General features: G+C 42.7%; 2 protein-coding genes across 2 annotated transcripts in view; both read right to left on the bottom strand.

The window, feature by feature from the left end:
* The window catches only part of LOC142498080 (NXPE family member 4-like), a 32,218-nt gene extending 20,216 nt beyond the window's left edge, over positions 1 to 12,002 (bottom strand). Inside the window, exon 1 of the mRNA XM_075606586.1 lies at positions 11,928 to 12,002. Within this exon, the coding sequence (XP_075462701.1) occupies positions 11,928 to 12,002 (75 nt within the window). The remainder of the gene's footprint in view (positions 1 to 11,927) is intronic.
* Positions 12,003 to 12,026: 24 nt separating this feature from the next.
* Positions 12,027 to 20,375, bottom strand: LOC142498078 (NXPE family member 4-like). Its single transcript, XM_075606585.1, has 4 exons — positions 19,513 to 20,375; positions 18,333 to 18,394; positions 17,054 to 17,272; positions 12,027 to 13,174 (listed from the first exon to the last, which is right to left on the bottom strand). Exons 1-4 carry the CDS (start codon positions 20,373 to 20,375, stop codon positions 12,639 to 12,641), a joined length of 1,680 nt encoding a protein of 559 aa, XP_075462700.1. The 3' UTR covers positions 12,027 to 12,638.
* Positions 20,376 to 22,724: the final 2,349 nt, after the last annotated feature.

Genomic DNA, 22,724 nt, shown 5'->3' with positions numbered 1-22,724 from the left:
TATATTTAATTCCCCGTTTAATGTTAGCCCGATAGGGGGAAGTGCAGGGATTCACTTTGTTTTTTCATATACAGTATGTATGCCCAATCTTGTGCGATTGCAGGGGATGTGTGTGCGATTGCAGGGGATGCGTGTACGATTGCGGGGGATGCATATGACATAAGGGTCCACCTTTGCCCTTTTGGCGCACTGTGCAGACATTTTTTTTTACGCCCTCTTTTGCTAATAATAATTGATAATATTTTCAGGTCACATTTTTTTTTTTTTAAATGGACGTGACGCTTATAAAAACCTTAATAAATGGATGTCTCTCTAGCCCCATCATTTCTCTCTCTCCCCCATACCTTCTCTTTCTCTCCCCCATACCTTCTCTTTCTCTCCCCCATCCCTTCTCTCTCCCCAATTCCTTCTCTCTCCCCAATCCCTTCTCTCTCTCCTTCTCTTCCTCAATCCCTTCTCTCTCTCCACATCCCTTCTATCTTTCCCCATCCTTTCTATTTATCTCTCCGCCATCCCTTCTCTCTCTCTCTCTCCACATACCTTCTCTCTTTTTCTCCCACCATCCCTTCTCTCTCTCCCCGAATCCCTTCTTTCTCCCCATCCCTTCTCTCTATCTCTACTCAATCCCTTCTCCCTCTGTTCCCCATCCAATTTATCTCCCTCTCCCTCTCTCTCTCTCCACCCCTTCTCTCTCCCCCCATCCTTTCTCTATTTTTCTACCCAATCCTTTATTTTTCTCTCTCCGCCATCCCTTCTCTCTCTCTCTGTCTCCACATACCTTCTCTCTCTCCTCTGTTTCTTCCCTATCCCTTCGCTCTCTCTAACTCCCATACCTTCTCTTTCCCTATCTGCCCCATCCATTCTCTCTAACTACCCTATCCCTTCTCTCTCTCCATCCCTACTCTCTCTGCCCCCCCATCCCTTCTCTCTCTGCCCCCCCAACCCTTCTCTCTCTGCCCCCCATCCCTTCTCTCTCTCTCTCTCTCTCTCCTCTCTCTTTCCCTCTCCCCCAATTCCTTCTCTCTCCCTTAGGCCGAGTCCATAGATGGACAGGCCGTGCTGAGGCGTGTGGACGCTCCGCGCTGAGCCCCTGCATCCTCAATGAGGATGCCTTGAGAGGGGGCTCACGCAAGCGTCCGCCGGCGTGCTGACGAGTTGGAGGTTTCAGCCGAGCGCCAAGCTGTTTTTCAGCACGCTGTCGGCTGAAAACCTCCAAACACAGCACAGCAACATCAACGTCACGGCGCCGTGATGTCGGTGCCGTGACATTGACGTCAGTGCGTCGCGGGCGATTGGCCCAGCGACGTCACTGCCCCGCCTCCAACCACCTCCCCCCGGCTCCCTTCTCGCACGCTGGCTCGCCTGCAAGTCCATGCAATCGCGCTAACTGAAGCAGGCGAGCCTCAGCATTAGTGTGCCTCCGCTCTCCCCACACCTCTATGGCCCGGGCCTTACGCTTCTGTCTCTCCATCCCTTCTCTCTCTCCCCTATCCCTTCTCTTTCTCTCTCCCGCCCATGCCTTCTCTCTCCCATCCCTCCCCCATCCCGCTCTTTCTCCCCCATCATATATACAGTACACATATACATCTATATACACATAGACAGACACTATATCTACACACACACACACACACACACACACACACACACACACACACACACACACACACACACACACACACACACACACACACACACACACACACACACACACACACACACACACACACACACACACACACACACTACATCTGTTACACATATACACACACATAAAGCATATATGTGCAAAATACTTTTCTGCTCTCCCTTACCTTTCTGCTCCCCCTTACCTTTCTTCTCCTCCTTACCTGTCTGCTCCCCCTTACCTGTCTGCTCCCCCTTACCTTTCTGCTCTCCCTCACCTTTCTGTTCTCCTTACCTTTCTGACCCCCTTACCTTTCTGCTCCCCTCACTTTTCTGCTCCCCTTACCTTTCTGCCCCTTACCTTTCTGCTCCCCCTTACCTTTCTGCTCCCCCTCACCTTTCTAATCCCCTTACCTTTCTGCTCCCCCTCACCTTTCTGCTTCCCCTTACCTTTCTGCTTCCCCTTACCTTTCTGATCCCCCCTGACCTTTCTGCTCCCCTTTATCTTTCTGCTTCCCCTTACATTTCTGCTCCCCCTTACTTATCTGCTCCCCCTTACCTGTCTTCTCCCCTTTACCTGTCTGCTCCCCCTTAAATGTCTGCTCCCCCTTACCTGTCTGCTCCCTCTTACCTTTCTGCTCCCCCTTACCTTTCTGCTTCCCCCTTACCTTTCTGCTCCTGTAGATTGTTGCATTCATAGAGATAATCTTCAATTAAATGGGTGAGGAGAGAGAAAGAAATCCTGAGATATGGAAGGTTTATGGCAGGAGGAGCAGGCACGGTATACTGTAACTTGGGTGCACACCAGTATTTGGTCATCATTCTCCACCACACCCAACTGAGACATACAAGACATACACTCACACACACACACACACACACACACACACACACACACACACACACACACTATGTAAAAGTTTAGTAAAGAGATGCAGTGGAGAAAAGTGTCTTCTTTCTGAGTCAGTGTCTTTCTGTTCAAATAACGCAGTCATGAGCCACTACTGACACAAGAGAACTCTCTTCCCATGAGAGCTTAAGGCCATGTCTATACATACTGCACTATATGTATGCACACATAGGGGCCGCACAATATCTACACACAGTTTTAGTAATGCAATATCCTGTCACATTTCCACAGCTACCCACACCATTGGTATGCACTCCAACTCCACATACATCATTTGTAAAGTGCTGTATACACTGTGGGTGCTGAATAAATGTACATACATACATACATACATACATACATACATACATACATACATACATACATACACACACATACACACACACTCTTACATCACTAACATTCAGGGACTATTTAACACCTCAAGTCATAAATAGCATACTACACAGGGGGAGGGATAGGTTTCAGTCACAGATAACATTCCAAGATGCACTGGTTTTAAGTTAAACCCTTGCCTGCTTTATTCATTGTAACATCGCCAGAAGAAGAGATTAGTTTATCTCGAAAGCTCACACAAATAAAAGCATGTCGTTAGCCACAGAACGGTATCATCTATTCATTTTTGATAATAAAGCTCGGTTAACATGGTACAGATACTATATACTAATATATATAAATATATACACATATATATATATATATATATATATATATATATATATATATATATATATATATATATATATATATATATATATATGCATATATATATATATATATATATATATATATATATATATATATATATATATATATATATATACAGTGTTCAACAAATCCGGTCGCCTGCACGCCCATGGCATCTGGATTTAAGTCGCTTGGGACCCGTGCTGCGGCTCTATGAATTACCCTGCTTGCGCCAATATTTTTTTTTTTTCATTAATAAATAATCCCCCTCCCTTATTGGGGGGAAGAGGGCTGGCTGGCATCTCTAGGTCAGCCCCTCACCCCCCCCCCCCATGTCCCCAGTTCCCGCTTGCTGCCCGGGTGGGGAGGTAGGCTGGGGGGGTGGTTCCCGTGGCTGCAGCCTGATGCATGCTAGTCAGGCGCTTCCCCTCCATCCCGCGCTCCTTTGGCACCTGCGCGGGCAGGGTAATGGGAGCGGGGAAGAAGGGCAGGCTGGCAGCTCTGACTCCCATCCCCATGGCTGCAGCCTGGGCAGGATGTAGAGGGGAGGGGAGGTGGGGCAGGCAAAGTTCCCCTTCCGGCCACGTTTCCCATCGGGGAGGTTGGTGTGGCCGTGCGGCTGGCCCCCGATCCCCCCGCATCTTCTGCCTGACCTCTCGCTTGGCTGCCAGACCCCCGCATGGCTGCCCGACACCCCACCTGGCTGTCCGACCTATCGCACCTCCCGCCCAGCTGCCCGAACTCCCGCCTGGATGCCCAACCCCCCTGCCCGGCTGCATGGCTGCCGTACCCCCCTACCTGGCTGCCTGGCTGCACGACCCCCCCACATGGCTGCCCGACACCCCGCCTGGCTGCCCGACCCCCCCCCTGCCTGGCTGCCCAACCCCCAGCCTGCAGCTGGCATGTGGAGCAGCATGTGGAGGACAAGCAAGCCCTGATGAACAGGTGAGCCCCCTCCCTACCAATGAATACCCACACAGTCACCCACGCAGTGAGTGTGTCTGAGTGTGTGTGTGAGTGTGTGTGTGAGTGTGTGTGTGTGTGAGTGTGTGTGTGTGTGTGTGTGTGTGTGTGTGTGTGTGTGTGTGTGTGTGTGTGTGTGTGTGTGTGTGTGTGTGTGTGTGTGTGTGTGTGTCTGTGAGTGTGTGTGTCTGTGAGTGTGTGTGTGTCTGAGTGAGTGTGTGTGTGTGTGTGTCTGTGCATGTGAGTGTGTCACCCTCTCTCCCTCTCCCGGTCACCCTCTCCCTGTCATGCTCTCCCTGTGTCACCCTCACCCTGTGTCACCCTCACCCTGTGTCACCCTCTCCCTGTCTCCCTGTGTCGCCCTCTCCCTGTCTCCCTGTGTCACCCTCTCCCTGTCTCCCTGTGTCACCCTCTCCCTGTCTCCCTGTGTCACCCTCTCCCTGTCTCCCTGTGACACCCTCTCCCTGTGTCTCCCTGTGTCACCCTCTCCCTGTCTACCTGTGTCACCCTCTCCCTGTGTTACCCTCTCCCTGTTGCCATCACCCTTTCCTTGTGCCCTCACCCTGTCGCCCTCTCTCTGTCACCCTCACCCTCTCCCTGTTGCCCTTACCCTTTCCCTGTTGTCCTCACCCTTTCCCTGTCACCCTCACCCTTTTCCCGTCACCCTCACCCTGTCGCCCTCTCCCTGTCGCCCTCACCCTTTTCCCGTCGCCCTCACCCTGTCGCACTCTCCCGATCTGTCTGTCACACTCTCTCTCTGTCGCACTCTCTCTCTGTCGCACTCTCTCTCTCTCTGTTACTCTCTCTATCACTCTCTCTCTCCTTCTCTCTATGTATGTGTTCTCCCTCTCTCTCTCTCTCTCTCTCTCTCTCTCTCTGTGTCTCTCTCTGTGTGTCTCTCTCTTTCTGTCTCTCTCTGTGTCTCGCTCTCTCTCTGTGTGTGTGCCGCTCTCTCTCTATGTGTGTGCCTCTCTTTCTCTATGTGTGTGCCGCTCTCTCTCTGTGTGTGCCGCTCTCTCTCTGTGTGTGCCGCTCTCTCTCTCTGTGTGTGCCGCTCTCTCTGTCTGTGTGCCGCTCTCTCTCCCTCTGTCTCTCTCTCCCACCCACACTCTCTCTCTCTGTCCCTGTCTCTCTCAGCCACACTCTCTCTGTCTGTCTCTCACCCACACTCTCTCTCTCTCACACTGGATCTCTTATTTACCTTATATATTCTTAACTGCCCTATACCTACACAGAAATAACCTATACTGCTTTCTTCCAGACCTAACTCTCGAGCTTCACATGGAAGACATCGGAACCTCCCACCCCCCCTGTCACACTCTCTCTCTCTCTCTGTCTTTGTCCCTCATTCTCTCCCTCTGTGTGTTCTCTTTCTCTCTCTCTCTCTCTCTCTCTCTCTCTCTCTCTCTCTCTCTCTCTCTCTCTCTCTCTCTCTCTCTCTCTCTCTCTCTCTCTCTCTCTCTCTCTCTGTGTGTGTGTCTCTCTGTCTCTCTCTCTGTGTCTCTCTCTCTGAGTGTGCCGCTCTCTCTCTCTCTCTGTGTGTGCCTCTCTCTCTCTCTGTGTGCCACTCTATCTCTCTCTCTCTCTCTCTCTCTCTCTCTCTCTCTCTCTCTCTCTCTCTCTCTCTCTCTCTCTCTCTCTCTCTCTCTCTCTCTCTCTGTGCCACTCTCTCTCTGTGTGTGCCACTCTCTCTCTGTGTGTGCCACTCTCTCTCTGTGTGTGCCACTCTCTCTGGGTGTGTGCCACTCTCTCTGGGTGTGTGCCGCTCTCTGTGTGTCTGTGTGCTGCTCTCTCTTTCTCTGTGTGAGTGCCGCTCTCTCTTTCTCTGTGTGTGTACCGCTCTCTCTCTCTCTCTGTGTGTGCTGCTCTCTCTCTGTGTGTGTGCCGCTCTCTCTCTGTCTGTGTGCCACTCTCAAGCTGTCTCTGTCCTTCTCTCTCTCTGTGTCTCTCTCTGTCTCTCTGTCTCTCTCTCTCTCTCTCACCCACACTCCCTCTCTCTCTCTCTGTCTCTGTCTCACTTTCTCACCCACACTCTCTCTATCTCTCACCCACACTCTCTCTCTCACACTCTGGATCCCTTATTTACCCTATATATCTTAACTGCCCTATACCTATACCGAAATAACCTACACTGCTTTCTTCCAGATCTAACTCTCGAGCTTCACACAGAAGACATCGGAGCCCCTCCCTTCCCCCCAAACCCAGAAGACAGGTAGGGAACACCTCCCCTCCAATGTATAACATTGCGGGAATGAGGGTACCTGGACATTGAGGGACTGCAGATCAGGTAAGATCCCAGATGGGATTTCTGCTTTAGATATTGTGAAGCGAGGTCTTCCAGGCACTAGTTATAGGGTTCAGGAAACTAGTCGTTCACATCTGACTTTTTTTTCTAAATCCAACATTTATACACACATACACACATACACACACACGTAACAAGGACATATTGTAGTATAAAGTAATACAATGAATACACTTATGTCAAAAACTAATGTTCTTACTAGGAATTTATTCATTTTATTTCTTTTTAAAGCGGGCCTGGGGGCGGGACTGGGGGCGGGACTAGGTGGCGAGTAGATTTTTTTGTTCGGCGAGTAGATTTTTGGGTGATTTGTTGACCCCTGTGCATAATATACTGCACCGACACACTTTATTCGAGCAAATACCCAGTATGTACCTGGCAGATACCTGGAATGCGCCGCTCCTCACCTCTGACAAGCCCCGTTGCGTTTGCCTTCCCAGCCTGGGTTCATGCCTGGCTGACGGGCGGCTGATCTGTTAAATGATAATGATTAGAATTTAATAGGCTGCAATGCTTCGCGTGTCTACCAGATGGCATAAATTCATGAATTGTAATGCAGTATATATATATATATACTGTGCAGTATTGCAGCCAGGGGGAATAAAATGCTTCAATCCCTGAATGGAAAATACCTCGATGCACTCGGGCAGAAAACAGTCACAAACCTCAATACACCCGGGTATACCCGAATTCGTGGGACTAGCCGAGCTCGAATAAAGTGTGTCGCCAGTGTATATCATTTTTTTAAAGGAATAAAACAGCAGCTTTAAATATCCTATAAAGTGAAATAAAAAATGTTAAATAATAAATAGATAAATAAATGTATAAAGTAAATAAAGTATAAATATTGGGGTGTATGTTGTCAAGCAAAAGTATGCAACTCTGGTGGGAATTAAAGCTACAATATTAAATGAAGATCATTTTTAAAAATCAATCTTATTTTATCACAAAATTGTGTGTTGAGAACATTCTATCCATTTTCTTTATATATGTGAATAAATATACGTGTGCATAAACACATATGCATATACAGTTGTGTGTAAAAGAAAGTACAGCCTCTTTGAATTCTATGGTTTTGCATATCAGGGCATAATAACAATCATGTGTTCCTTAGCAGGTCTAAAAATTAGATAAAAACAACCTCAGATGAACAACAACACATGACATATTACACTGTGTCATGATTTATTTAACAAAAATAAAGCCAAAATTGAGAAGCCGTGTTTGAAAAACTAAGTACACCTTATGATTCAATAGCTTGCAGAACCATCTTTAGCAATAACTTGAAGAAATCATTTTCTGTATGACTTTATCAGTCTCTCATATCGTTGTGGAGGAATTTTGGCCCACTCTTCTTTACAATGTTGCTTCAGTTCATTGAGGTTTGTGGGCATTTGTTTATGAACAACTCTCTTAAGGTCCCGCCACAGCATTTCAATCGGTTGAGGTCTGGACTTTGACTGGGCCATTGCAACACCTTGATTCTTTTCTATTTCAGCCATTCTGTTGTAGATTTTCTGGTATGCTTGGGATCATTGTCCTGTTGCATGACCCAATTTCGGCCAAGCTTTAGCTGTCAGACAGATGGCCTCACATTTGACACTAGAATACTTTGGTATACAAAGAAGTTCATGGTCGACTCAATGACTGCAAGGTACCCAGGTCTTGTGGCTGCAAAACAAGCCCAAATCATCACCCCTCCACCACCATGCTTGACAGTTTGTATGAGGTGTTTGTGCTGATATGCTGTGTTTGATTATCGCCAAACGTGGCGCTGTGCATTATGGCCAAACATCTCCACTTTGGTCTCGTCTGTCTAAAGGACATTGTTCCAGAAGTCTTGGGGTTTGTTCAGATGCAACTTTGCAAACCTAAGCCGTGCTGCCATGTTCTTTTTAGAGAGAAGAGGCTTTGTCCAGGCAACCCTTCCAAACAAACCATACTTGTTCAGTCTTTTTCTAATTGTACTGTCATGAACTTTAACATTTAACATGCTATCTGAGGCCGGTAGAGTCCGAGATGGAACTCTTAGGTTTTTTGCAATTTCTCTGAGCATTGCACAGTCAGACCTTGGGGTGAATTTGCTGGGACATCCACTCCTGGGAAGATTGGCAACTGTCTTGAATTTTTTCCATTTTTGAATAATCTTTCTCACTGTAGAATGATGGACTTTAAATTGTTTGGAAATGGCCTTATAACCCTTCCCAGATTGATGGGCAGCAACAATTGCTTCTCTAAGATAATTGCTGATGTCTTTCCTCCTTGGCATTGTGTTAACACACACCTGAATGCTCCATACCAGCAAACTGCTAAATCTTCGGCTTTTATAGAGGTGGTCACACTTGCTGATGATCAATTAATCAAGGTAATTTGATTAGCAGCACCTGTCTGCTACTTAGCATCTTAATGCCTACGGAAGCAGTAAGGGTGTACTTAGTTTTTCACACATGGCTTCTCCATTTTGGCTTTATTTTTGTTAAATAAATCCTGACATGGGGTAATATGTCATGTGTTGTTGTTCATATGAGGTTGTATTTACCTAATTTTTAGACCTGCTAAGGAACAGATGATTTTTATTATGTCCTGATATGTAAAACCATAGAATTCAAAGAGGGTGTACTTTCTTTTTCACACAACTTTATGTTACACACACACGTTACACACACACTTTAGACACACACACATTACACACACACACATACGTCATACACACACACAAATTGCATGTTACACACACATTACACGTTACACACACATTGCACACACCTTACACACACATGCTACACGTTACACACACATGTTACACACACACAAAGCATATATCTGCAAAATATATACAAACAAAATTAAAACAGCAAAGATCAAAATATGAAACCTGTATTGTCCAAACATTAAGAGGCAGTCTGCGCAGCACTTAAAAAAAATAATATATTTTTTATTTTATTATATGTTGCCTTGGATTATCTTTATGGAAAACGAGCTACCTAAACTGCCAATTAATTTGTTCTGCCGTTATCGATCAGCAAAGATCCTGTTTCTCTGGGTTCACATAATGGCTGCCGTTCTGTTTCTATCGATCTTTCAGTGAGTGTAACTCAGCAGCTACAATGTATCCTGATATACCGGTAACTAAGGTAACACTATTGTTAGAGTTTGCAGCTCAAACTGCTGGGAACATTGGCAACAAATGATCACAGACAGGAAAATGTTGCAAAGATCTTGCACTCAATATTTAACAACTAATATAAAATGTAATTGAGTTGAATTAAAAAAAAAAAGTAAGTATTATCTTATACAATGCAGAAGAAAAGACACCTGATCAGCATAGAAGATAAGTAACCAATAAAAATCAAGGTGCATGCAGGAAGGTGCATAAATCATAAAGGCACAGGACGGCAAGCTCTGCAGTGAGCACTCGAGACGTGAATGATGGGTAATTTAAAACTTAAATACTATTGATATCAGCTAAAATAAATAAGCACAGAAAAAACACAGACATGACACAAGTAAAAATAGTCCTGGGAGGTCCTGAGCGAAAGAGTGGATCAAATAACTAATGGTTAATAACCATTTGATCCTGGATCCTAATAACCATAGTAAAATGTTACCAAAAGGGTTAAAGTAGATCCTTTAAATGAGGCACTGAAGCAGAAACGGGGAAGTCTGCTTAATTTAAATAACTACTTAATTAAAAAAAATAGAAACTATAAATTAATCATACACAGTAACACATAGTTAAAAATAATGGTCCATTTTGGGGGGCTTTTTCTTTTATTGTCTCTGTGTTTTTGACCGTCCGACATGGTACATCTTTGTCCATCATGTTCTCTCCCTGTGGGAGCTCAATGCAGGCTGTGCTATCTTACTTAGGGCTGTGCTTTAGTGCAAGGTCAGAGTCATTTTTATTTTTGCTTATTCTTTTTATATCAGTGTGCATATTTATTGAAATACAGTACAATAGTATGAAATAAAGCCGTCCTGTAATTTCCCATATCCCATGTGCGCTCGTATAAGAGGTTCTGCCTTATTCCATACATACATATAATGAATGGGCTTTAGTCGCCTTCTTGCTTCAGAAGTTGTTCTTTAGAATAGCAATGCTTTGCAAATATTCACCTTGTACTTCATGTACATTAGTTACCAAAACAGATTGTAAGCTTTTGGGGGTAGGTACTCATGTCTGCAAAGTTCTCTAGTTGGGGGTTAGAAAGAGTAGGTACCCTGCTGGGCATTCTCCTACCCAGCCTCCGACATTCGATTCTTTACCCGTTTAGAGCCAGGCAGCTGTAGGGGATATCACAGAAGTTTCCATTAGGAGCTGGTATTCATGTACATATGCAAACATTGCAAAGGATCATTTCCTTGGCAGAAAAGTTTAGTGTCCTATAAACACTGAAACTTTAATACATTTAATTGCACTCAGTGTAAACTATGTATACAACAGGTTATCTCATTGTAATTATACCGTGCAAAGGCAAACAACACCCATCTTATATTACAAGTTTTTAGCCACTCACTTCGCCAAGGTCAGCCCTAACCTTACCCGTTACCCTAAAAACTCCTAACCTTAACCACTAATACTAACGCTACACCTACCCTAAAACTCCTAACCTAAAACCCCTAATACTAACACTACCCCGAAAAATCTAACCCCTTACCCTAAAAACCTTACTCGTTACCCTAAAAACTCCTAGCCTTAACCCCTAATACTAACGCTACCCCTAAAAACCTTACCCCTTACCCTAAAAACCTTACCATTTACCCTAAAAACCTTACCCCTTACCCTAAAAACTCCTAACCTTAACCCTTAATACTAACACTAGCCCTTACCCTAAAAACTCCTAAACTTAACCCCTAATACTAACGCTACCCGTACCCTAAAAACCTTACCCCTTACCCTAAAAACCTTAACCCCTAACCCGAAAACCTCAATTCCCTCCCATAATCCCATACCCGAAAAACCTAACCCCTTATCCTAAAACCTGTTACCCTAAAAACTTAACCCCCTCCCTTAATCCTCTACAATAAAAATTGAACCCCTTATCCTAAATCCCCTATGCTAAACATTAAAAACCCCATCAATTAATTTACCTTGGGGATGCAACCAGTATGCTGAGTGTCCAGTGGCTGAGTGTCCAGCGGGTGAATGTCCAGCGGCTGTAGCGAAAGGGTCCCTCGGTGGCTAAATACTGACAGAGAGTTGGTGCGGAGAGATGGCGGCAGCTAAATGTCCGATTCCGTAGTACAGGCTCATAGTGTTAGTACATTTATAGCAGTAAAGCTAAAGGGTGAATATCTGAAACATTTTATTGTAGCACTATAAACGTTTATTGTTCGTGGAGAGGTATATATTTAAATGGACCAACATCAGAGGCCTTCTGGGATAACATTATACTAATTCAAGTTTCTCCTTAATATGTACCAAGCTTTCCAAACCTCACACGTTCCTCCTTCAGGAGAACGTCTTCTGACTCCTGCAACATGATGCCAATCTCCAGGCTGGTCCTCCATTTTTTTAAACATATTTTGTTGCGTTTTAATTAAACAGATGATATTAAGCGGCAGAGGGTCTCTTACAGAAGAACAAAATAAAAAAATAGAGAGACGGCAGATTCCTTGGTGTTCAGATCTTACCCCCTATTATTCCACCCCTCATAATAGAACTCTTCAAGGGCATTATCTGGCTCTAGCGTTTGCATTATACCAGGCTACTGTATGTCAAATCATAGCATTACATAAATAAACATGTGAATACAGTGTAATCATTTTCTAGGGAACATACCTGTACAGTATGTGTGAGCAAAAAACAAGTATGAGGCTTGGAGGCCATCTTAGTCAACTAGAACATGTCCCATGCCTGACTCTAGTACAGCGGTGGCCATCTCCAATCCTGAAGGGCCCCAACAGGTTAGGTTTTCAGGATATCCAAGCTTCAGCATACGTGGCTCAATACTGCGGCTCAACCTGTGCTGAAGCAAAGGATATCTTGCAAACCTGACCTGTTGGTGGCCTATGAGGACTGGAGTTGGCCACCCTTGAGTTAGACCTTTACAGTAAAGACACAATAGTCTCCTCACCTCTCCACCTAGGGGTTGAAGAGACACCTGCATAAAGATTAACAGTACATTTGGCAAACCACAGAGTCTGTTAACATACATAGCTTAAGAACAAGTCTACTTCATTGGATATGACTTCATTGGGAGGGTGAATCATTTGACAAGCAAAAGCAGTTGTCATGTCCCAAGCATCGACCACTCCAACCTTGAGACCCCGTAAAATGTAATTTACGATCAAGTACTGTATGTAGCCATGGAAGTCGCTGAGCATTTCCACCCTCTCGTTCATTTCGCTGGTATTCTCTGTTTTAATGATGACTTTGGTATCAGGACTTCGCAACAGCAGCTGTTCAATGGCGCGCCGAGTATTCACCACTCTGCGGATAAAATGTTCTACAGGGAACAGTCGGAAATGCATGCCCAGGGTAAATATGATCACGGTTTGCTGGTCACCCACAATCTGGTCAATTTGATGTGGGAGGGTGAGCTCTTCTCTGAAAGTGTGGAAAACCAGCATTATAAAAGGGTTTGCGTGTTTTCTCCACTCCACTTTAATATTTCTTTCCATGTCCAGAAATAGACGCGTCATTGCCCAACCTTTTCCATAAAGGTTAAATGGTTTCAGACCTACCGGGGGAAAAAAACACAAGGGTAGTCAGTTCTGCTTCACAAACCTCCAGCGGAGTTATGTTAAAAAAAACATGACTGCTGAGTGAGGATTTATGATAATAAATAGTTTGTTCTTGTGTAGCGCTGCTAGTTGTACGCAGCACTTTTGGATCTGATCGGATCTGTCGTAACCTGGCAAAATAAAACTCACCTGCCAACTTGGAAAGTGGGGTGGGGCAAGCTTAAACATTTTGCCAGGTTACGACAGATCCAATGTGATCATTCTTCCTGTAATTATACAGGTAAATAAGAATTTTAACCCAGGTGAGTGTTAGGACCTGCTTCGGTCATGCCTTGTAAGTGGCAGCAAGCTAAGACGCTTTGGTCAAAGGGTTAAAGTAAATTACCCTTTTTACAAGAGATATATAGGTATTGCACTGTGTATTTTTGTCACAATGGAAGAAGCTTTGGGCATTTTTGTTTTTTGTTGTATACATTTAGCCACGCCCACTACCACTCCTTGTGACACTTATATGCATATATATATATATTATGTGGTAATGGTTGGGGTTTCTCAGAGCTTGTTGGGAATCTGTGTGTTGCGATATAGACAAAGCAGAATTCAACATTTTCGATCAACGTTTCAGTGGAACGTTGTCATTTTGAATATTTCCCGAAAAGAATCGACCCTGAAATGTGGAATTTGCAAAAAGGACAGGAGCAAACCGCTCTTATTTTAGGCTGTGGGGATTTTTACTTGGTGAACTGCTTGCAAACAATTATAAAAATCGATTTTCTGCAAATCGAAAAAGATGTCGAATTTTGCAAGGTTTAAAAGCAGCCGTCCAAGCTGACGATTTTTTTAAAAATGCCCTTTAATATCCAAAATCTGCTCCCAGAACATATCTGCTCCAAAATAGACTAGCATAATAGGGAGCTATCACTGTACCGTGAACCTGTCTGAAGAAGCCACATTCAATCCAGCCTGTTGTGTTTTTTTTTTACATTTTATTTATTTTTCCCTTTAATATATGCATTAATACAATCCACACAATGATAAGTAATTAGATGAGTTGCCAATTGATCCGTTCTCCTGTGATCGATCGGCGAAGATTCAGCTCGGGGGTTCCCTAAATGGCTGCAGAGGAGTATTGACTCAGTATCTGTGACTTTGTAAATTGTTGTTACAGAAACCACAAAGGCTTGTTAAATTATAATACAACAGAGTTGTTGTTTTTTATGCTACAGGTATTTTCTCATAACACAGAAATGATTTATTAAAAAAAAAACACACATGTAGGATATTGCTTGGTCTGCAGCTTTAAAAGTGTGCGCAAAAATTCTGCATACCTACAGTATACTCCTCAGTACTATTTGATAAATGTTGGTGACTGACAATGACAACCTTATTACTGTATGACCTAATTTGTACATACAGTGGGGTCTATGTACTGAAGTATCCAAGCTGCAAAAAAAGTGCACAACCATGGCAAAACAGTGCAAAAACAGAGCCATATTCATACAAGAAAAGGAATCCCATTGAAAGCAATTGGAGTATTTTTTGGATAAAATCTGATGCAATTCTTGTGCAGTTTTTCAGCCAAGAGACTTCAGTAAATAACCATTGTCATGTCTAATTAATGTTTTCTAAAATTATTTTGTTGCCCTACAGTATATAGATTACCAAACTAGAGAAAAAGGATCCCCATATATTAGAGCACTCTTACAATGTCGTCAGCGGAGAGACAACCTGGAATGGAGAGCTAAGTGGATGGAGCAGGTCCCTTAAACAGGACCAGTGTGTTTCCCAGTATGAATTGATGTCAGTATTAACATAAACTTTATTGTGAGCTGTGCTCAAACAATTAAATAAAGGTGTGGACACAAAGTGTGTGAGAGTTAATTGGAGTTTGTCCACATATGAAACTCAAACGAAAGCCTAAATAAAGTAGTGAATTTATTAAAACACTGCAGAGACAGCTGTACACTATTTGTAGTACTTCAGTAAGTGCTAATAGAGCTCAGTGTGGTCTATCTGAGAGGGGATAGTCTTATTGTCAGATCTAATTTGTTCTGACAATAGAATGTATCAGACTTATTGTTAAATGGAATTGCCTGGATCACACACAGGACGGTGTGTGTGGACTCGTGGAGACTCGGGTAAGGATAAGTACATCTGGAGATCCAGTCAGTGAATCGTCTGTAAGTGTTAATCACCATACTGTATACAGCCTATGGAGCCAAGCATATCTAGAGGGTGGTCTAATACCCCAGGGTTGTGGGATGAGAGCTCCCTGGTGGAATGCATGCCTGTCACCAGAACACCCCTCCACCTGTACACAGATCCAGGTAAGTATTATTTGTTCATGGCCACATAAGGCTTGAAGGCTCAGAAACCTGTGTGGGTCATACATAGACAAAACTGTATCTCCTACTGTGGGTTACCAGAATGCAATATCTGGCAATCTCCTGGTCCCGATCTAACTGAATCCTTGACTGACAGGATAGCACCGCCACTCCGGATCCATACCACCCGATTAACGTGTTTAGCACAGGGACACGTTGCCTACGACTCCCGTCAACCCTGTTTACCCCACCTATGTGAGATATTGTGTTCCTGATCCGGTAATCTGGGGAATATCTCCGCTATTTTAGAGCATTCTGCTAACCCACAGTAGGGAATAAAGTTCTGTCTGTGTATGACCCACACAGTTTGCTGAACCTTCATGCCTTATGTGGCCGTGAACAAATAATACTTGCCTGGATCTGTGTACAGGTGGAGGTGGGTTCTGGTGAAAGGCATTCATTCCACTAGGGAACTCTCCTCCATAACCCTGGGGAATTAGACCACCCTCTAGATATGCTCTGCTCCATAGGCTGTATATGGTGATTAACACAGACGATTCACGGACTGAATCTCCAGATGTACTTATTACCAAAGACTCCACGAGTCCACACACACTGTCCTGTGTGATCCAGGCAATATTGTTTATGATAATAAGACATACTATTGTCAGAACAAATTAGGTCTGACAATAAGACTATCCCCTCTCAGATAGACCACACCGAGCTCTATTAGCACTTACTGAAGTACTACAAATAGTGCACAGTTATCTCTGCAGTTTTTTAATAAATTTGCTACTTTATTTAGGCTTTCGTTTGAGGACATACTGTATGTGGACAAACTCCAATTAACTCTCACACACTTTGTGTCCACACCTTTATTTAATTTTTTTTGAGCACAGCTCATAATAAAGTTTATTTTAATACTGACATCAATTCATACTGGGAAACACACTGGTCCCGTTGAAGGAACCTGCTCCATCCACTTAGCTCTCCATTCCAGGTTGTCTCTCCGCGGAAGACATTGTAAGAGTGCTCTATTATATGGGGATCCTTTTTCTCTAGTTCGTTGATCTCATTTGTTGGATCATTGCAGGTTAAACACATTGCATGGTACTCTCATTAAGTTACATTGAGTTTTAATCATTGGAAGTTTGTGGTAGTCACTTGAGTTAAGACCCAGTGATTGGAAGGCAGTGGAAAGAAGTTTAATTTATTGCAATACAAATGATTCCATTCAAATATCATTCCCTTCACATATGCAAAATCATACTTAGTTAACTGTTTGATCGTCATACTAGTGCACGGGTGGCAAACTCCAGTCCTCAAGGGCTACCAGCAGGTCACGTTTTCCAGATATCCCTGCTCTAACACAGATGCCTCCATCAGTGGCTCTGTCTTCAACTGAGCAACTGATTCAGACACCTGTGCTGAAGCAGGCACATCCTTGAAACCTGACCTGTTGGTGGCCCTTGAGGACTGGAGTTGTCCACTCCTGATCTAGTGGATTCAACAAAAGTGAAACTAATACTCATCACCCAAAGAACGACTTACTTTTCACATTGTTTGTGAGGTAGGTCATCCATTGAAAAATGGTAGAATCTCCGGTGAGGTATAGAATCTTCCCTTTAATACATTTATTGATGTTCTCCATGCTGCCATATCTTGACATATTACATGACAAATGATTCCAAACATTCTGGTAAAAATATCCACCCGGAAACTGATATTTCATCCCTGTGGTGCATTTCTGCTTCACTTCTGGGCTTCTTTCTGAGAGGAAGAACGACAGTTTCTGGATAAAAATTGTTCATTAATAAAAGAGAACAACCAAACGTACATTGTTTTAGTTTTGGGAGGGGCTCTTTAAATAGCCATTTATTTGTCATCTTCTACATCGGCTATAAACCCGTCTGGGACACGCGAATGTGCTAACAAGTGATATTTGTATTTGCTGTACACTGTAGTACGGCGGAGAGTTTTTGTCACTTATTTTACCCAACATTACTTTAATGCCTGGTTATCCCCACGTACTGTACCAGCTTCACGTTGCATAGCCAGCAACCAACCTCGCAGTGATGAGACCGAAAAGGTCGGAACAGCTGTCTGTGAGTAGGTTCACTGACTATGCACTTCTTTAACCCATGCTGTGCTGATAGACTCTTTAATACGGCAGACGTGAGCTTATAGGGGTCCCTGTTAAAATGGATTTATAGTAAAGAGTGACACAGTGTGCTCATTTGCATGTAATTACCCAGAATCCCTGTCTGCAGTGGAAGTACAGTTTGCTATGCGATAATGGGGAAACACAGGGCTGCAGACCTATCTGAGACATACCGTACAGTGCACCACAAGTGGGATTTTTATTTACTGTACATCAGTTATAGTTATTTCTGTCTCTGGAGAAATTATGCTAGTGTTATCGACACTGACAATACACCTGTGTTATGGTAATAAAAGAATAATTTGATTTCCACTGGCTACTCAATTTTGTGCGATATCACTGAGTATTCAACCACAGTTTGCACAGCCAGAGACCTCCTTTTTACCCCTCTCCTTGTTTGATTTCTGATAAGGATAGGATGGGCTAAGAGTAAAGAAAACACTTAAGGAGTCTTCCAGCTCCTGTTCACCATTAGGTGTCTTCCACTGCAGGGAGATATCTTATTACAGTACGTAGTAGTCAATATATCCCACAGTCTCTCCTCATTGCTTTTTCTTGTCTTGTTTATTTTCTAGGGGAAGACGCATTGAGCACCATAGAAGAGATGCCGCAAGTTAGATGTATGTACTGTAGCACTGTCACTTCAAGGCAGGAGATATGAATACTTACGGCCACAGCTGGAAACAGCAATGTTCCCAAAGCTCTTTGGGATTTCAACACGGATATTGGAGCTTGAAAACAAAAAAAGTATTCATGATTTCCCAATTTCAAAGTAATGTGTACATTTTAGGTACTTTGTCAATTACTAGAAACAGCTAGATTTGTTGTTGTTGCTGATAGTTATCATTTGAAAAGGTCAGGACCAGCCTATAATGGATTGTTTTTGGTAAATGGGGACACTCTATGTCCTAGGATGTCCACTTTATAAAAATGAACCTTTGTTTTTGGGGTAGTTCTTTCCGAAGGATCTAGCAGTAATCGAGGATATGTGAATATGGCCATTAGCTGCAGAGATTGTGGAGGAACGTATAGGCCTTTCAGACAGCTGGACTGGAAGTACTATAGTAAGCAGAGATTTGTGAAACATTCGCACAAGTTTCAGAAGGGCTGGTGAACGACATTGTATGTACAGCAGATCTTTGCAAACACTTTTTTTTTTCAAATATCCGAATTTCTTGAATAATTCAAGAATTTTTTTAACAAAGCAAATTATTACTGTAGGTATCCCAGTGTCTTATTTTGTCAAGAACTTGCCTTTAAAGCACTTTAATTTCCTTTATATTCGAGTCCCCCGGACTAAACAAACTTCAAGGACCAGGTAGCAACATTTCACCATTTTATAGAATCATGGATAGGAAATTAATTTTGTGTGACCTCTTAAATATTGCCACATTTGATATTCCAAGGAAATACCTTGTAAATCATTTGGAATCACTGACCGCGTACAACGTTTGCCATTTTCAGGAATTTTTATGTAAAAAATAAAATGACTCAAAGTGTGAATTTGAGGAGGTTTTTTTACATTAAAAAAACAAGGTCAAGCAAGGTCGGGCGACCTTGCCCTTTTTGGTCATGGGATCCCTGCAAATTTTTGGGGTGAACCTTTCTGTTTTTTCACAAATGGTTTTCATGTTGAAATAGCAAATTTCTTAGCAAACTTGAGCGTGTGCAATCTTGGCATAATTCTACCATATTATATATCATCCACTAACGAGTGCAGCTTGAGTTGTATACTCAAAATGGTATAGGTGGTGTTAAATGTCTGAACGATTTTAATTAATTGCAGATCTGATATACTGTATGTCTAAGTGGGACATATATGTCCCTATAAGTCAAATTCTCTTCTTACCGGTTAAACAGAGGCTTTTCCAAGTCCCTCAGATAGGAGTGCGAGTCTACGAAAAGACTCATCATTTCCACCAGAGATCCACAAGACATGTTCACAGGTCGGACACAATAAAAATATTCCTCTTCTTTGAGATCAGAATACTCACACAATTCTTTTGTTCTATTTAGATCAAACCCACACTTTGTGTTAACGTCTTTCCCTGGGCTGATAAAATGTCCAGTGTAGGCTACATAATCGTGCCCTTTATTTCTCGCTTGCCAAAGTGCAGAGACGCCTTCACTGGGATGGATAAGAAGGATGGAAACACTTATTGTGCCCTGCCAAAAAAGTGTGAAATGGACATGATAGGTCCCATTGCCAAAGTCCTCAATCCTCCCAGATGCACTAGCTTTAATATCAGGAGAATATATTCTTGCACTTAAGAAGTCTCCTCCATAGGTCTTCCTCTTGCCCAAGTAATCAAACATGTCAACTTGCACAGTTAGAGGGTCTCTAACACAATACTTCTCTCTTGGGTTTATTATGGTGGCTCGGCTGTTCCTGGCGTTAGTCGTGTTATCAATGTGGGTGAACCTGGGCTTCGGGATCATGTTGTCTATTTTGTTGAATATTTTGTTGATCTCCTTCTGGAGTTCAGTCTCGTCCTTCATCGCCTGACTGCAGTTGGTCTTAGAATATGCAAAGCTGCGGATCTTGTAATCAAAATAAGAAAAGATTGTTAGGAGGAAGAATAGTGAACCTATTAGGAAGTCCTTCATTTTATTGTGGCCACTTAAACATTTCAGTGATGGAGGTGTAAAGAAGAAGCAGATTACAATATGCTCTAAATGAATTGAAAGTGATGGCAGATCTTTGGTACACATTGTCTGCCCACGTTTCCTACTTGCTACAAAATTATAAATGTTACCAGACCTACAGTAAGACATTTATTCAGCACATTCAACCACTTCAAGACCCCCTTTTGTTCAGTCATACATGTTGAGTGGGAGATCTCAGTGCGTAAGTGCCCATCACAATATATGCCGGATGCTCTCAGTATCGCGTAAACATAATCACTTAACATTGTTTTAATGTGCATTTACTCCCTGTGTTAGGGATATAAAGTATATCATGACATTAACCAGTGGTCGGGATAACAAATGATTATTTCACTAGGTTGTTCTGGGATGGATTTGCTACTATATATCAAAAGTATTTCCATAATTTCATAATAGAGTGACTCACTAAAACAACAACTAACTTAAAGATGAAATAACATTTAGCGGGTCAAAAAAAGAACCTTCTAATAGTTTAATAGGCTTCCCTAAGCAAATCTAACCATGCTAATAGCAACTATTTAGCGGCCTGTTTTTATTGGACATTTTTTCCCAATTGAATTCTTAGGGGCCTCTGATTGGAGGAAGGTTTGTCAATCAAGTACTTTCTTTACTCTTTTTCCACCCTGACCTTATTGGAGAGCCGATAAAGATAAGGGGAGGGGAGAGAAATCTCACTTTTAAATTACCTGCTGAAGACACTGACATCAAACAAATGTTTGAGAAACCAAAATCTAATTCCTCCCAGGTTTCAGTTCGCCATGTTTACGAAATGATTTAAAAACACTCTTTTGTCTTATATTTTAGTCAAAGGGGCTTTACCTTGTTTTTACTTGTGTGTCATAAAAACTGCATTTTATTCTATCTCAGGTGGCCTCAGTAACTCATACCCTCAGTACATAGTATTATTACTTTGTGCTTGAAGTTCTTTTAAGGTTACAATTAACAAAATAAATATCACTTGGAGGTATGCTGTTAGTAGACAGTGTGCACTGCAACCCATCAGCTGCCCATCAACTGACCATCAGCTATCCATCCACTAGCCATCCTCTACCCAACATCTGGTTAGCTCACACTACTAGAACAGCTGCCTAGAAAAGCAGTAGCCCTGTTGGGTCTGACACCAGTATGCTATTCCAGCCATTACAGTTCCTAAGGCTGCACTTATAGTGTCAGCGACGGTGACCCGACATCGCCGTCGCAGCAAAATAAATGCATTGTCGCCGCCATCGGTGCTTATAGTGCACGTGATGGCGACAAAGCAATGGAGCGACAGTGCTACCAGAAATCTGGTAGTCACTGATATTTAATTTTTTCGGCGACTGTCTCCCTTTGCGGCCAATTGGGAGTTTCTCCGTTCCTCTGCCCTCCCCTTTTATGACGTCATCCGGCGACGTTGCGTAAACTTCAAATACAACTCGTCGCTATGGCGATGGGTGACATCATCGGTCACATCGACGGCGACGGCTGTAGAAGCGCAGCCTTAGGCGTATCTACTCTATATAGTTGGTATGGAAATCTTTTTAGGAAGTGTGGGGTGCAAATAATTTAAACACAGTTTGCATAACATCTCTCAGCCAGCACCTCAGAGGTGCTCCTTTTTCAGCAGAGCCATGTCTCCCTAATTTATTTGGAGGGACGTTTGAGGGGATATATATACAGTACACAACTGGAGACACTACTAAATTGAAAGTCACACTCTTCCTTAAAAAATATGTGCTGAAAGTAATACTAATCTAATAAATTGTGAGACTTGGTTCATATGACACAGTTTGTTGTCTTTAATTTTTTTATTTTTAACACATCGGTTCATGGTAAAAACCAAAATTGGTACAATTTAAATTAAAACCGTATTGTGTATTTATTGTATTGTATTGTATGTCTTTATTTATATAGCGCCATAAATGTACATAGCGCTTCACAGTAGTAATACATATCATATAAATAACAAATAATATAAATAACAAATCATGGGAATAAGTGCTTCAGACATAAAAGTAACATTAAGGAAGGAGTCCCTGCTCCGAGGAGCTTACAATCTAATTGGTAGGTAGGGAGAACGTACAAAGACAGTAGGAGGGAATTCTAGTAAGTGCTAGTAAGTATTAGTAAATGATTAGTGTAATTTTATTTATAATAGGCATATTGTGTTTATTTATTATATTTATAATAGACATACTGTGAAAATAATGCATTTTATTACATACATAATGAAAGACCGTGCTGCGTCAAATACATATTTGGGTTGATAAATAGCAACTGAACTATGCGCTAACACTATTAACGGTCTATTTTAGGTTTAGCGCAAAACGTTTCCTTTCTGTTCGGAGCAGAAAAACATTTTTTAGCCCATACAATTCACATCGTTATGTTTAGCGCAATCCATTCCTGTGCGCT

The sequence above is a fragment of the Ascaphus truei genome, chromosome 6 (assembly GCF_040206685.1).
Source record: "Ascaphus truei isolate aAscTru1 chromosome 6, aAscTru1.hap1, whole genome shotgun sequence".
NCBI lineage: Eukaryota > Metazoa > Chordata > Amphibia > Anura > Ascaphidae > Ascaphus > Ascaphus truei.
The sequence above is the reverse complement of the archived record's forward strand: the minus strand, read 5'-3'. Positions and strand labels throughout refer to the sequence as shown.